Source organism: Eschrichtius robustus, chromosome 18 (genome assembly GCF_028021215.1).
Source record: "Eschrichtius robustus isolate mEscRob2 chromosome 18, mEscRob2.pri, whole genome shotgun sequence".
In the NCBI taxonomy this organism is placed as follows: Eukaryota; Metazoa; Chordata; class Mammalia; order Artiodactyla; family Eschrichtiidae; genus Eschrichtius; species Eschrichtius robustus.
Genome location: NC_090841.1, coordinates 8437321 through 8452714, shown reverse-complemented (window position 1 = coordinate 8452714; position 15394 = coordinate 8437321). Strand labels below are relative to the sequence as shown.

General features: G+C 50.3%; 1 protein-coding gene across 1 annotated transcript in view; it reads right to left on the bottom strand.

Annotated features, from left to right (window-relative positions):
- B3GLCT (beta 3-glucosyltransferase) overlaps positions 1-14133 on the bottom strand; it is a 117473-nt gene extending 103340 nt beyond the window's left edge. Inside the window, exons 1-3 of the mRNA XM_068526504.1 lie at positions 14061-14133; positions 12945-12995; positions 10622-10927 (exon numbers count right to left, since the gene is read on the bottom strand). Coding sequence (XP_068382605.1) covers positions 10622-10927; positions 12945-12995; positions 14061-14133 — 430 coding nt within the window. The remainder of the gene's footprint in view (positions 1-10621; positions 10928-12944; positions 12996-14060) is intronic.
- Between the last annotated feature and the right edge of the window lie 1261 nt (positions 14134-15394).

Below are 15394 nucleotides of genomic sequence, written 5' to 3'. Positions count from 1 at the left end.
ATGAATCATTTACAGAATTCCTACCAACAAAATGCCAGCTTTTGCAGTTCGTGGAAATGAAGGAGAAATGGTGCTGATAGAGGAGGAAAGTGAGAAAAATTAGCAAGTGAGGTAAGAAACGACCTGTCACCTTCAACAACCCTAACAAGAGCACAGAGTAGGTATCTCACACAGCGGGGGGGGGGGGGGGGGCCCGGGGGGGAGGGGGGGCCCCCTGAGGCTCAGTGTTTGCTGTCTGGCTTCATAATTTCCAGGTTCAGTGGGGAAAAAAAATATTCTTGAAAGCTTGGCCTTAATGCACAGTTGGAGAAATATTCCAAAGTAAATCATGCTCTTCTATGCCAAACTGCTGTTTAAAAGTAATTTTCCCTTTTCTATTTTCAACATGAATTCCTGTGAGTTGCTACAGGGAACTATATTTAAAGTGCAAATCAGGGCAGGCAACAGAAATAAGACCTTTCTCACGATAACTTTAAATGATTCAAGCCAGCTAATGTGCGTTAGCACACCTATCCCGAGAGATAAATCAAATTGTACAGCTAACCTGGGCCTAAGATTTATAGGCCAGCCTAGCCCTTGAGTGCGAGAAAACGGGAGAGGAATTAATTGCAGTGATTTAGGCAACACTAACCTACTGTCTTCTGTTCCTGGGAGAGAGGGAGGGAGGCAGCAGGACCAGCCCAGGCAGGAAGGCGACTGCGCCTCCTAACGCCTAACTGTTTCGTTCCTGTGCCGGACTTACCCTCCCAAGCTCTCCCGGTAACATTTATCAGAGAAACCAAATTAAACACCAAAAACCGAAAGCAGTAAGACGTTCAATGACCCCCTCAGAGGAGAGCTGCCGGGATGAAGTGAGACGAGGCAGAAAGTGTCCAGCGAGGGCTCAGCATAGACTAAAGGCTCAGGAGGTGCTGGCGGTAGCCCTGCTGGAAGAGGAAACAAACGATCGACCGCCGTGGGGCCGGGTGGTCGTGGGTCCTCCACACAAGCTGGGAGGGAGGGATCTGAGCCGGGCCGGACAGGTCAGAGCTCACTGCACCCCCGGGAGCCCGCGGCTGGAGCCCCCTGGCTCGGGGCTCCCCCTGGTCCGTTCTTCTCTGCGACCTACTTCACTGAACAGGTTTCAGTGGCACAGCCTTGCCCCAGCGGCTCGGGCTCCCCAGGGCTTCCAGGTTTAATCGCAGCTCCTCCGAAGGGGCCTGAAGCTCCAGGATGCAAGGCCTGCAGCCAATTTACTTTGTTCCAACTACCTGCTTTGAAGATAATCCCTGGCAGCAGAGGAAACAGAAACAAACGCGCTTGGTCCAGGAACTGGGGCAGGACCTGCTTTCCTCATCCTCCTCTGACAAATCCACTGTCTCCAGGGTTGTGGACATGTCAGGGGGAGGAGGGGGCACCCAACCACAGGATGGAGGGCCCATCACTACGCAGGGCTGAGGACAGAAGGCAGAGCCAGCCGCTGGCGGCTGAGGATCCAGTGGTGGAGCCCATGGAACGGGCCTAGAACAGGGCCTGGCACACGCTGAGGGATCTGGGCGTGAGCAGCTACCATCTCTATCATTATTAATCTATGCTATTGTTTGTTCAACAGAAAATCAAAGAGTGGCTGCATGTATTACGGGCCACGCATCATGCCAGGAGCCGGGTGAAGATGAATAAGCAGCTCCCCAAGGAGCTGATGGTCTCACGTGACAGACGAGTCCCTTCACCAATGACCAAGTGCAGATGGGCACCCTCTGATGGCAGCTGTTCTAGTGGCACCTTCAAGGGAGCCCCTGAAGAGGGAGGGCAAAGCACCAAGCAGGGCAGCAAGCTCAACGCGGGGCTTGTGCAAGTAAACTCCAGACAGCAGAGACTTCAAGTACAGAGGAGGAGGCCTGGAAACAGGCTTCTGCACACAAAGCACATTAAACAGCCCAGTGTGCCCAGACCATGGACAGCCGGGGGGAGGGGAGCGACCTGGGCGTGGACAGCCGGGGCTGGGGGGGGGGGGAGCGACCCGGGTGTGGACACCCCAGGGGGGAGGGTGTGACTGGGGCCAGAGGTGAGGCTGGGGATGACAGGGCCACACGGGAAAGGGGTTAGTGCTAGGGAGTCTGGTTTTGTTCTGAGTGCCATTAAAAGCTTTGGGAGGCTTTTAAGGAGGGGAGTGCCATGTGGAAATGACAAGTGCCCTAGACAAGTTTCCAGAGGCAGCGTGTGGGGTGGGCTGTGGAGGGACAAAGAAAGACACACGCGCATGCCAGCTGGGAGGGTAATGGAGCCAGGCAATGGGAGGTCAGGGACTGACTTAAGACGAGGCGGCGCCTGGGCAGAGCGGCGTGGGGAGCAAGAGTGGAGCTGGAGATACTGAAGAGGCAGAGCCTCCAGGCCTTGAGACGGACCCTGCAGGTGGATGAAGGCAGGGAAGGAGCGGGCAGAGGACGAGTGCAGGTGACTCCGGGTTTCAGACCCGAGGGGCGGGTAGACTGGGGTGCCCGTCACACGCTAGAGTATCACGAGCGGTGAGCGGATTGTGGGAAAACTCAGTCTGGTTCCCAGTCTCCCGAGGTGCTGCCAGGCATTCAAGCGGACACACCCCACGGCAGCCTGGGCCCCGGTGAGCCGCTCGGCGCAGAGGCGCTCAGTGTGTCCACGCGCGAGGGAACTGAGGGCGCAAGGCTGGACGGGGAAGACGGGGGCAGGGGAGCCCCGATATCTCAGGGACAGAACTGCAAAGGAGACAAAAAGGCACGGCCTGGCAGAGAGGAGGAGGCAGGCGTGTAAGGCGCCTCCAAGGTGTCCTTTGGAGGAGCCCTCTCCTGAGAGCTCCACAGAACGCGGGAAGACGCCGCATCGCGGGACCCCGTGACCACGCGGACGAGCGCAGCCCCCGGGTCACACGCGGAGCCTAACTCACACACCACGTGCCATCCAACCCGCCGCTGAGCAGCTCAGCAACGAGGCCTCTGGGCGCGTCCGCCTCCCCCCCTGTACAGCGGGCACTTAAACCAGGGAGGACTAAGGCAGTGCTCGTACACGTCCAGGGCCGGGCCTGGCCTGCGGGAAGAGCTGCAGCTGAGCCGTTTGCTCAGGTGCCGGGTACCAACAGCAAACTCTCAGGGAAAGAGATCTGCCGCCCTGGGGACAACGCCAGCGCAATTCTGCCAGCACAGCAGGTGGAGAGCTGGATGGCATTTCGTGTTGGGAACCCCTTTGCGGTGTTCCACGGGTTCACTTACAAAGGATGCAGCCAGTTGGGAGAAGCAACGAGAGGCGCAGCCCCTTGTGGCGGGGAGCACACAGACCTGACATTCCTCCTCGCCCGAGCCCACGGCTGCCCACACTTGCTCTCGCTCCAAACACGTCCCCTGCTTCCTCACAGAAGTCAGTGGGAAAGTGGAGTTTGGAACACAGATTTTCCCTCACTTGGAAACGACGTTTGCCAGGACCAATATATTCTACGTGCCAGAGGGTAAGCATACGCGCAGGAAGGACACTAAATGGGAGGAAAAAGAAGAAACAGGAAATAACCATGTATTTTAGGAAGGAAAAGATCTTTGGCTTCTTTGATTCGTATCTCATTTAAACAGATGATACGAAAACCCATATGCCACTCAGGATCTGAACACAAGAAAATTCTAACTCAAACAGAGCTTGGGGAGAGAGTCATAAGCACGTTCCACAGGCTGAGTCATGGGTGAGGGGCCGAAGAATCCTGACCACACAGCCCACTCCAGAACACACAGAAGGGCTCCGGGAGGGCAAACATACAAACACGAGGAAATGGGCGCTCCGTACAATTCCTTTACACTGCTACAGTCTACTCAGCAGTCAACTGTCAGGCTCATTTATGCCTGGCTTTTGGTATCTTAATTTTATAACATAAAAAGTTGGTCCCAAAAAGCACCCCCGTTGGTGCCACTGAATCCGTGGCATCCACAGCCTGAGGTGTTCTAGCGCCTCTGGGAACTCACCTGTCTATTATCCAGAAATCTCTGCTCCAACAACGTACTGCTCCTGTTTTTGAGACTCATGCCCCACGCACTACAGCCCCTCCAGTAGCGTCTATAAATCTGCCAAACGATGCTGGAACCAGAGGAAGACTTCTTAGTTCGAGCTCTGGGGTTTCTAGTTCCCTTTCCAAAGAGACAGAACACCTGACTGCCGAATATCAGGCCTCAGTTCCACACTTTGCTCTCTCCAGAACAGCTCCTTACTTCATCTCAAAGACAAAGCAACCAGCAATCACCTTTACATTCTACAGACGTGCAGGAAAATCACCCAGTAACAGTCCCAGTTTACACCTGGGCCAGGGGGGGCCTGAGAAGGGCTCTGCACCTGCCAGCACACACTACTCACTTGGCCCCTTATTAAAGACGCAGATCCGTGGGGCCTCATTTTGGCTCTCTTGAATCAGAAACTTCTCGGGCTGGGACCCAGAAATCTGCATTTTAACAAAGGGGACCTTAACCAAGGGGACTCCTTAAGACACTGAGGTGTTTCCGTATGTGCTGAAGTCTGACACGCCCTGGGATGGTCAGGGAGACTGGCACTCAAGGGAACGGAACGAGGCTTTTCCCCAAACAGGCTCTGGCCATTTCTCTTCCTTTACCTCCTTCATTCCATAAATGAAAAACAAGCTCCTGCATATCCACCCTCGAGGATCTGGAGAAGATAAATTCAGCGTGATGTGCAAAGAGCCTTAAGCGTCTTATGGGAAGCAATGACGTAAACCAAAACATATCACCTTTTCAGATCATAAAATATTCCTTTATGAGTGGAAGCAAGTCGTATCCCTCGGAGAGACCAGCATTGCTGTACTTGAGATGCATTCAAATCTTATTTGATGGTACTTTAACTCATTTGTCTAAACCTACAGCTTTACATCGTATCAGCTTTACAGATAAACTTTGCTGCCCCAACTGCTTCCAAATCTTCAGTACACATACATTTTGAGTAAACGTTTAAATAAATTTATGTTGTCAACCAAGGCTCTCTTCTTTAAAAAAGAAAAAAAAAAAAACAACTCAAATTTCCCCCAAATCTCTCCTGAGCTGACCTCTCCTGAGTTCCGGACCGGCAGATCTAACTGCCCACCAGACATGGTACCTAAGCATCTCACATGCACCCCCAAACTCAACTTGACCAAATGGAACTCATCATCCTCACCTCCCCTTAAAATTAAAAGTAAATTTTAGAAAACCATCTGGGTACTTAATGCCACAGAACTGTACACTTAAAAATGGTTCAAATGATTCATTTTATGTTGTATATATTTAACTACAATAAAAAATTTTTTCTTTTGATTAAATCTGGTCCCTCTCCATCAGTGCCTATATCAGTAAATGGAGGCGCTCTCCACCTACAGCTCAGAGCAAGAACCTATGACATCCTTGACCCTCCTCTCAGCCCACGGGACCAGTCAACCACCGCGCCTCAGATTCTTAATCAGCTCTCACGTGGCCTCCTCACTGGCCCCTCACGTCCACATGGGCCCCTCCCATCCCTGTTCTAACGAGCGTGAGCTTCTTAAAATGGAAGTCAAATCACTGTCTCTCCTAAGACAACCCTGCAATACCCCCTACCACTCTAAGGACAAAGTCCAGAATTCCTCCCCCAGCCTTCACAGCCCTGCATAAGCGGCCCCGACTGACTGTCCAGCCCCTCCCCTCTCCAGCCCTGTCCTTTCTCCACCAGCTTCCTCCAGCACAGCTCTGCCCCTGCAGGCGTGCTTCCCTCCTTCCTCCCTCCCTCCCTCCAGGTACCTGATCTCTGCTTCCCCTTTGGGTCTGAGCTCTGATGCCCTTCCTTGAGAAACTCCAGAGTTCCCTGGTGGCCTAGTGGTTAGGAGTCCGGGCTTTCAATGTTGGGCCCTCTGGGTTCCATCCCTGGTCCGGGATCTCAGTTCCCACAAGCCGCACGAGGTGGCAAAAAAAAAAGAAAAAAAAAACTCCAAGGTTTCTCAGCCCGGCACCATTGACGATTTGACCGGATAATCGACTCTTTTGGGGTGGGAGCTGTCCTATGCACTGCAGGCCACCCAGCAGCACTCCTGCCAAACCAGCCCCTGTGACAGCCATCTACAAGCGCTCCCTGGGGGGCAAGATGGCCCCCTGCTGGGAACCACTGCTCCAGACTCCAGGTAAAAAGCCACAACCGTCCCTGCAACACTTAGCACAGAGCCCTGGACGCCGTCACCACAGCACCGGGCAGGCTGCAATCCTGCTCCTGGTGCAGTTCGTGTTCAATGTCCCCTTCAAGACTGCAAGCTCCACAAGGGTAGGGACAGACTAGATCGGTCTCCTTCCTGCCCTGTCAACCCCAGGGCTTGACACATAGTAGACAGTACTCGACCCTTCCGGAATAGATGAAGAAACTGTGAGTACAGCTCTTCCTTTTAATACTATTTATTAACACGTTCTCGTAGTTCAAATCAGCACCTACACTGAATCTGTTTTCTTTGGAAGGAGCTTAGTGATCAGACGGTTGAAATGTGACATTAAGAGAGACTCTCAATCACTAAGAGGTCTGATAAATCCCTGACACCCACCAACATTTTTCCTTTATATTTGGAAAGATGGAATTAGCACTCCTGTATATTGTTCTTCAGCAAGAATCTGCTCAACACCAAGATGGACTACCTGTAATGCTACAAGGAAGCTAAACGTGTAATATTTGCAAATTAGGCTTGCTGTATACTGTTTCTAATGAAAAGCAAAAAACCTGGCCCTTAATCGTCCAAATGAGATCAGTAATTACGACTTGCTCAAGTACTGGGCCCACAGTGTTTTCCTCAGAAGTAGTTAACAAGAGGGTCTGGACATCTCTTCCCCTCCCCCACCCCCATGAGAAACAGCTGCTCTTCCTCCCTCCCCTTCCACCACCCGCCCCCCCACCCCCAGCCTGACTACTGGCCACAGGCCAACTCCCTTGGGTCAAGTCCATGAGCAAGGGGGCCATGCCAGCTTGGAGGTCCTGGACCACCTGGACAACAGAGAATCCATCCAGACGGTTAAAATCTGTGCCAGTAATATCTGAGTACTGCTGAGGAAATAAATGGAAGGCTTAAAAATCCAAAATAAAAAAACACAAACCAACCTGGAGCCAGGTGTGACTCTTAGGGTCCTAAGATGTCTTACTGCAATGAAAAGAATCTGAGCAAGACCTGCCTCAGAATGAAAAATCACCCCTAATTTTGGCAGGCGCTAAGAAATATAATCCCGACTCAGAGTAGACACAGGGATACGAAAGATAAATGTTAACATCTATTATTTTACCACTGGTTCAAATACGCTTCTTCACAGATGTTATCAATTAGAATTAGGTTTGGCTGCATGTAATAAACGCCCCCCCCCACACCAACAACTGAGGCTTAAACAAGGCAGATTTTTTTCTTTCATGCAATACAAGTATGGAAATAGGCAATGCTGGCCTGGCACAGCACTCCACATCCACCTTGCACCCAGGTGGTGCCATCCTTTCTGCTCTACCATCCTTACTACTGGCCTCTGTCTTCAAGGTCACCTTGTGGTCACAAGATGGCCACTGTAGCTCCAGCCATTAGAGTCACATAATATATTGGCCATGGGAAGGAGGAGGAAACAATGGCAGAGGACCTGCATCTCAGCTGGGTCAGCCACCTTTAATAAGCTTTACCAAGAGACGCACCCAAAGAGCTCTACAGATAGCTCACTGGCTACCGCTGTTTGCAAGGGCCACTGAAAAATGTTGTCCACTAGACACACTGCCACCACCACTACCACTCCTACACCCTTCCCTTTACCCCTGTATTATTAGTCTGCTAGGGCTGCCATAATAGAAACCATAGACTGGGGGGCTTAAACAACAGAAATTTATTTCTCACAGTTCTAGAGGCTAGAAGTCCAAGATCAAGGTGTGAGCAGGGTTGGTTTCTGCTGAGACTTCTCTCCTTGGCTTTTAGATGGATGTCTTCTCATTGTGTCCTCATACATCCTTTTCTCTCTGAGCCTGTCAGGCATCTCTTCCTCTTCTTATAAGGACACCAGTCCTATTGGATTAGGGCCCTACCCTTATGGCCTCTTTTAACCTTAATTACCTCCTTAAAGGCGCCTCTCCAAATACAGTCGTATTGGGGATCAAGGCTTCAACATAGGCATTTGAAAGACACAACTCAGTCCATAACAGTGCTGATTATCTAAGAGGTTTTTCATCCAGGAAAAGAAGGAACTAAGGGTTTTGGAGTAGCAGATAGCAGATTCTGCTACAACAGAATCAGTTAAAACTGTAAGAGATAGCAAAGTTCTAGTATTTTATCTAGTCTATGCCTCCTGTTTTATATGAGAAAACTGAGACTCAAGGCAACGAGAAGCCACACAGTGGCTGACCTAGAGGCATGAATAAATCTGAGTCTAGTACTAGCTTTGGACTTCAGAACTGAAGTTGCAGTGGATTTTGTCTGTATAACCATATGGGTTTAAAATAAATGTTCTATATTGACTTTTCTCTAAAAGCTCAAATGAATATACTACAATTTGTGGGAAAACTAAATTATATACAGTCAGCCCCCACCCCGCCCTTATAAGGTAATATTTAAGGTATCTTTACTCTGTCTGGATTGTTCACATGCCTTGGAACTCCCATCATGTTCTCTATTTCAGCAAGAGTCCAAGAACCCCGATTTCAAGATATACAAAGACTGGGTACCACAGCTTTTTATTTCTTGGTGCCCCTCCACTACATCAAAGCAGAGCTCAATAAAAGGAACTCAAGATTTACTTCAGACCTGGAAGAATACAGCTTCCTCTCTGTACCAACCCATGAAAGCTAGTTCACACAGCCAAATGTCTCCCGGGGAACTCTTAATAGGTTTTATGTTTTACTTATTGTGCTTATCTGACAACTTCACAAGGCTAATAGACATCTCTAAAAATATGTGGACATTTTAGTTCATTCTTTATGTCCTTTAATGTATTACCAAGTGTGGACAGTGCAGATACTCCCTTACACCAAGTGTGGACAGTACAGATATTCCCTTACGTGCAGTGAAAAATAGATACACATAGCAACACAAGTGTGCACTTCAGCCTGTATAGTGAATATATTATATACATGCATTATATCCCCAGTACATCTTACAAAGTGCAGGGCTATAAATAGAATGCCAACTTCAGTTACCACCCACCCCATTTGGTGAGTTGCAAAACGTCTAGGCAGCAGGCCAACTGATGCAGCCAGGAGTCCCCTAGCCCCGGTCCCACCCCTCAAGCCTCCCCTTCTCCCAGGGCTGCCCACCCCCCTCCCAAGCAATGCACTCTTCCTTCCACTAAAGCAGATCCCCGCCAAGTTCAGTTGCTCCCCACCGTCAGTTACAGCCTTCTCCGCCCAAGGTGCCCAAACATTTTTAATTACATTGTTACTTAATCACGCATCTGAACAATTACCAATTAATCTCACTCGATTTTCCCACACTTACTGAGCTCCTATAGACATGCCAGGGGTACACGGATTAAGGTCCTTATTCGGAGAATTTAAGTCCAAATCAAAACGGCTGTCCGGTGGGCTACCAAAACAGCAGTGTACGATGACGCTATGTCTTTTCCTAAATTGCACCAGTCTGCCATTTCTAAAAATCTGAAATTACTGCCTCTTAACAGGCTGGAAACACAAAAGTCTGGGGTAGAAGACAACAACCCTGAGAACACTGAAAAGGAATAATTTTTCCTCCAAGCTTGAACACATCTCATCATGAAAGTCAACTGCAATGATTTTTTTAAAAAACTTTCATCACATTATTTTATGATAAAGGGGGGAGCACGCTCTTGTGAGGAGCATGGAAGAAAAAAGGGCAGGGGTATTACAGCAGCAGCAGACAAGCACTTCTGATGTTTGCAGAAGTGTTCTCTAATTTTCCCCCATGAAGACGCAAGATTCGGGAAGGCTTCCCCACGGCCTCCCCAGAGGCACGACCGATACACGGAGGCCCAGCCGGACACCGGTCCTCCCTTCCTGGTCAAGGAATCCGTAGAAGGGGCTGGTGCCCGGTGGGCATCCCAGCCTAGGGGGCCAGGGCAGGTCCGCGAGACCGCTCAGGAAGCCCCGGGGGCACCGCCGGTCGCCCTCGCGGGCGGGGCGGAGCGGAGCGCGCGGGGGCCCGGGCCACGGAGCCTGGCCGCCTCCAGCCTCTGCCGCCAGCGCCGGGCGCGCGGGGGGCCGGCGGGGCGCGGGGGGGCCGGCGGGGCGCGGGCGGAAGGCAAGGGGGCGGGCCCGCGGCCGCCGCTTCCCTCCATCCAAAGTTTCTCGCAGTTGCGTTCACTCCGCGCTTCCTGTGGGGGTGGGCGCCGCGTCCTCGCGGGCCGGCCGGCCGCCGGCTCGCAGCGGAAGGAAGCGGGAAGACGCGAGTCGGGCCGCGGCGGCGGCGGCGGGACCCCGCGAGCCGAAAGGGGCCGGGAAGGCGCGCCCCGGGGTCCCAGGGTCCGGGGGAGCCGAGTCCGGCCGGGGCGCCGCGAGAGGGCGCTGCCGCGGGCGCGGCGGGGCGCGGGCGCCCGCGGGGCAGGGCTGGGCCGCCCGGCGTCTCCCTCGGCGCGGACGCGGGGCGCGGGCGGCTGCTCCCGGGGAGCCCGCGCCTCTCCCGTGCGCGCCCGGGCCGCCCGCTACTTACCCAGGGAGCAGGTGAGCAGCGAGAGCAGTGCCGGGAGCGCCAGGCGGCGGCCGCGCCGGGCAGGCGGCCGCATCCCGGTAGCGGGGCTGCGCCCCGTCCGGACGCGGGGACGGGAGACGCGCAGGGAACGGAGCTGCGCCGCTGCCGCCGCCGCCCCTGCCGCCGCGGTTGACCCTCCTCCGCCGGCTCCCCTCTTCCCTCCCCCAGCTCCGCGCTGGCTCCGGACGCGCCCTCTGGCGGCCGGTATCGGGAGCGCCCTTCCCGCGCCCGCCTGGCTCGCGGCCGGGGTGCGGGTAGAGGTGGCCGCTCCTCCGCGGGGACAGCGCCCTCCTTCCAGGCATCTGACCTCTGCTCCCTGCGGTCTCCACCCCTCATTTTCCTTCCTCTCCCTCACCTAGACCCCATCCTTTGCCTTCGTGCCCTCCCCTCTTACTCCATCACCTCCCTTTCCTTGGTCGCCAGTAAGTCACTGGTGCCCCTTCTTATCCCCAGAGTGAAGCGGGGAGGGATGGGCGGCAGAGGAGGGGAAGGAGAATCACTTTTCTTCCCTGCTAATGTACCATCTGCTCTGTAAAAAAAATCAATAATTCAACTCAACATCGTTGGCACCAATGTTCAACTTTGATGAAGGTGCTTTTAATCAGTTCAACTAATTTACTTCATATTCTTTTTTTAATGGAATTTGGCCAATAGCTTAGGCCTGGAATTTGGCTTTTAATAGAAATTTGTGTAAACGTAATTCTGTATAAATGTAATTTTAAGTGTTCACCATAATGGAAGAGGGAGGGACTTTTAGTCAAAAGTCTGATAGAAAATAAATTACATTAGAATGCAGAAGAGTGGAGGGACCACAGAAACCTTTGGAAAGTCCCTCTTGTCCCCAGGTGACTGTCCCTCCCCAGCCGGGAAGATGGTGGCCTAAAAGGAAGCAATTACAGAGGAAGAACTGCAGCCCCCTCTGAGGGTCCTGCACCCGCTCTGCCTCCCCCAAGCCTTGACTCACTTCTGTCTCCCAGGAAGGAGGCAGGACCAAGTGGCCATGCTCACCTGAGTTTAGGCTGTGACCTCCTGAAGGTCACATCAATGTTTTCATTCATACTTTGTCATATTTTTTGGATGCCCGCTCTGTGCCCGGGAGTGTGCCAGGCACCCTGTGAACACCAGCATCTTCCACATGAACATGCAACGTTCACCCACTTGCTAAACATTGCATGAAGACCAGTACCAGGCCCTAGGGATACCAGTAAGATGTGGGGAATATAGAGAAACAGGTACTGAATGAATGTTTGCTGTCTTGAGACTAATAAACATGAATGCTCACTGGGAGGTTTAACCTTGAATGCAGGAGGCCAGTATGGTCATCTGTCCTTACAACAGCTGCTACAAGTTTTTTAAAAGGAAGTCTGGAGACAAAGGGTTTTCTCTCTCTGGTTTATGTTGCCATCTTAAAACTGGGAACTGAGTATTTTGTGTGTTTTCCATTTTATGTGAATGCAAATAGTGCCATTTGTTCCATTCAGCCAACGTTTGTGGCTCCACGTCAACACCATTTATCTGGGAGGGAAAAGAAATGTAAGACTGCTTCCTTTTTAGTGAAGTGCCTTCCTTTTTAGTGCCTTTTTTAGTGAAGGTTTGCAAATTTATGGTTGACTGCATTGATCCCTTCTATCCTTCTTTAAAACCCACCTGCTTGGTTTAGAGTTCTAGAAGTTTTCCAATTTCCAAAGCTGTTTAGCTTTCTTCCAAGAAAATATTCCTCACGTATATTAGATATTAAACATTAAACCAAGGTGTTTAAACAGACACAGAAGCCTAGAAATTAAGCAGCTTACTTACCGGGTATGTGTTCACATACCTACTCCATGTTTGGTAACAAGCAACTCTAGGTGCTTAATCAAAATTTTCATCCAAATTCATCATGTGGAGTAAAGGTGTGGGAAACAGCCCTAAATACAGCCGAGAGCACCGTCTAAGTCATAAACTTGCCCCAGTGTTCTTCCTTCCCACAGCAGACACAGATAAATGGCACATCACAAAGCTCCATAACTCACATTTTAGAAAGGATTACCTTTCACTTACTCTAATCATGTGATAAATGGACTTGCTGGGAGTGCTCCCTCCCGATTACAGGTTGAGAGTTTCCTGGAACCAAACGTGCTCGCGGGGACACTAACATCCCTGGTGATGCGTGGCCTGCCTCAGCACCTGAAACACCAACTGTAAGGGGACGCCTTTCAACAGAGAACAATTAATCTCACGCGCTGTAAGACTGTGAAATGAAAAAAGGGCAGGTCACAGCTCTGCCTTCCTGGGTTTCACTCACCTGAATTCCAGATGCCGTCCCCACACTGGCCCTCAAAAGTATGCCCTTCCCCTGTGCAGGGGTAGAACAGGGTGTCACCTCTTTTGGGGGGGCCCTATTGCATCATGATTAAAACAGACTGGTAATTTTGAGGGGGGCACGGGTTTGATGCCTGGTCAGGGAACTGAGATCCCACATGCCTCGCAGTGCAGCCAAAAAAAAAAAAAAAACAGACCGGTAATTTTTAAAAGAATTTTCTAAATACTAAAGGAGAACCTAAAGATATATGCAGAAAACCATAGATAGCCAAATAATCTAATAAGTTCCAAACAGATGGTTTCTGATCTCATAATAACTATAGGCCCAAAAGACTGGACTACATTCATTCATTCAGCTGACGCTGAACGCCTTCTAGCTGGCACGCCCATTGCTAGGCTCTGGGGCAGATACAGAGAAGCATAACGCGTGGCCCTGGGCACAAGAACTCAACAGTCCAGTGAGGGAGATAGAAACGTTCAGAAGTACCAGAAGTAATGTTCCTGCTGCAACTTTATGCTATAGCACAGGTGGAAACACTTTGGAACATACAGAGGCGAAAACAGAATCTATCAGCGCCTTGGGATTTGGTCAGAAAAGCAGAAGTGACTTTAGGGCAGGGTCTTAAAGGGGAAATAGGAGGTTCCCAGGCTGAGAAAAAGAGGAAAGGCATCCCAGGCAGAGGCACACATGCACAAAGCAAAACTCAAAGTTGTCTGGTGGGTTGGGGTGTGGCAATAAGGGCACAGGCTTCTTGCCCAGCCCCGCCCAGCTAGCTGCCTCTGTCCCATGACTGGGCATCCTGTCCTGAATCAGCAAAGACCAAGGGACAGATTCCAACTCTCCATTCTCAGGGCCCTCTTACACGGCGTCAGGAAGGCCATTCTCTTTGCACACTGAAAAGTGGCCTTATGAACTATGAGTGCCCTTGGGGGTTATTTTCCAAACCTAAAATCCGGCCTGGCGTCTGACAGAGGACTAGAATGTCTAAAACTGGGTCTTTGTGATAATCAGACCCATGATTTAACCATCTGCTAGCCATGCCCCATACCCCCAGAGTCGGTGCATACCTGGTCATGGGAGAGAAACCAGTCACTTCACCTGAGGCGTTAACCTTTAGGGAAGCAAGGGAATCTTTATCCCCTACGGGAGAAGAGACAGCAAAACCCTGCATGGCTTGGAGTAGACCCACTGGCCACAGCCTCTTCTGCAGCAGGCGCTCAGGAGGAACACTCCAATGACAATTCACATGGGGGTCTCTCCCACGCCCCGGAGGAGCTTGTCTCCCTTTGCTTCCAAAGCTCTTCCAAGATTATAAGCGGAACCACAATTTTTACCGTAAGAGGCTTAACCGTGGGATTCCTACAGACTATCAGCCCTGAACCAAGATCCAGGAAATACAACAGAGGTTACCATCTCGGCAGGCCCCCAGGACAAGCCCAGAAATCTGACGCTGTTGCCATTCTGTTTTTTGGGGGTTTTTTTAAGATAGAAAAAGGTGTAAAGTCTTCTCTACCAAAAAAAGCTGTCTCCTCGAAACTTCTGATCAGAAATAGATTATCCACTTGGCTCTTTTGTTCTCCTTTCTAGAATCACATAGCCTCCGTTCTGAGTAGAGATCAGGAATTGCTCCTGATAGGCTTATCAACACGAGCAATAGGAAGTGTCTGCATCTAACTTTTTTTTTTTTTGCAATTTAAGTATATTTTATTTCCCCTCTATGATCCATTTTTAAAATTCAATTTATTTAAACTTAAAAAAATTCATCCATTTCTCTCATCCTCTACCCCCCCTACCTCTGGTAACCACCAATGAGCTTGGTGTGTGCATATATTAACTCCCACATATAAGAGAGATCATACAGCATCTGTCTTCCTCTGTCTGAGTTCACTTAGCATAACACTCTCGAGGTTTATCCATGTTGTCACAAATGGCAAGATTCTGTTCTTTTTTATGGCTCAAAAATACCCCACCAAATATAGACCACAATTTCCTTATCTATTCGTCCAACAATGGACACTTAGGTCATTTCCATCTTTTGGCTATTGTAAATAATTCTGCAGTGAATATGGGGTGCATATCTTTTCAAATTAGTGTTTTTGTTTTCATCAGATAAATACCCAGAAGTGAAATTGCTGGATCTGGTAGTTCTATTTTTAATTTTTTGAAGAAACTCCTTCCTACTTTCCATAGTGGCTTTACCAATTTACATTCCCACCAACAGTAGTGGGATCTGTGCTATTTGCAGATAACATGATATGATATACAGAAAACCCTAAAGATTTCATCAGAAAACTGTTAGAATAAAGGAATTCAGTAAAAAATAAAAAATCAATACACAAAAAACTGTTGCATTTCTGTATACTAATAATGAACATCAGAGAGAGAAATTAAGAAAACAATCCCGTTTACAATTGCATCAAAAAGAATAAAAT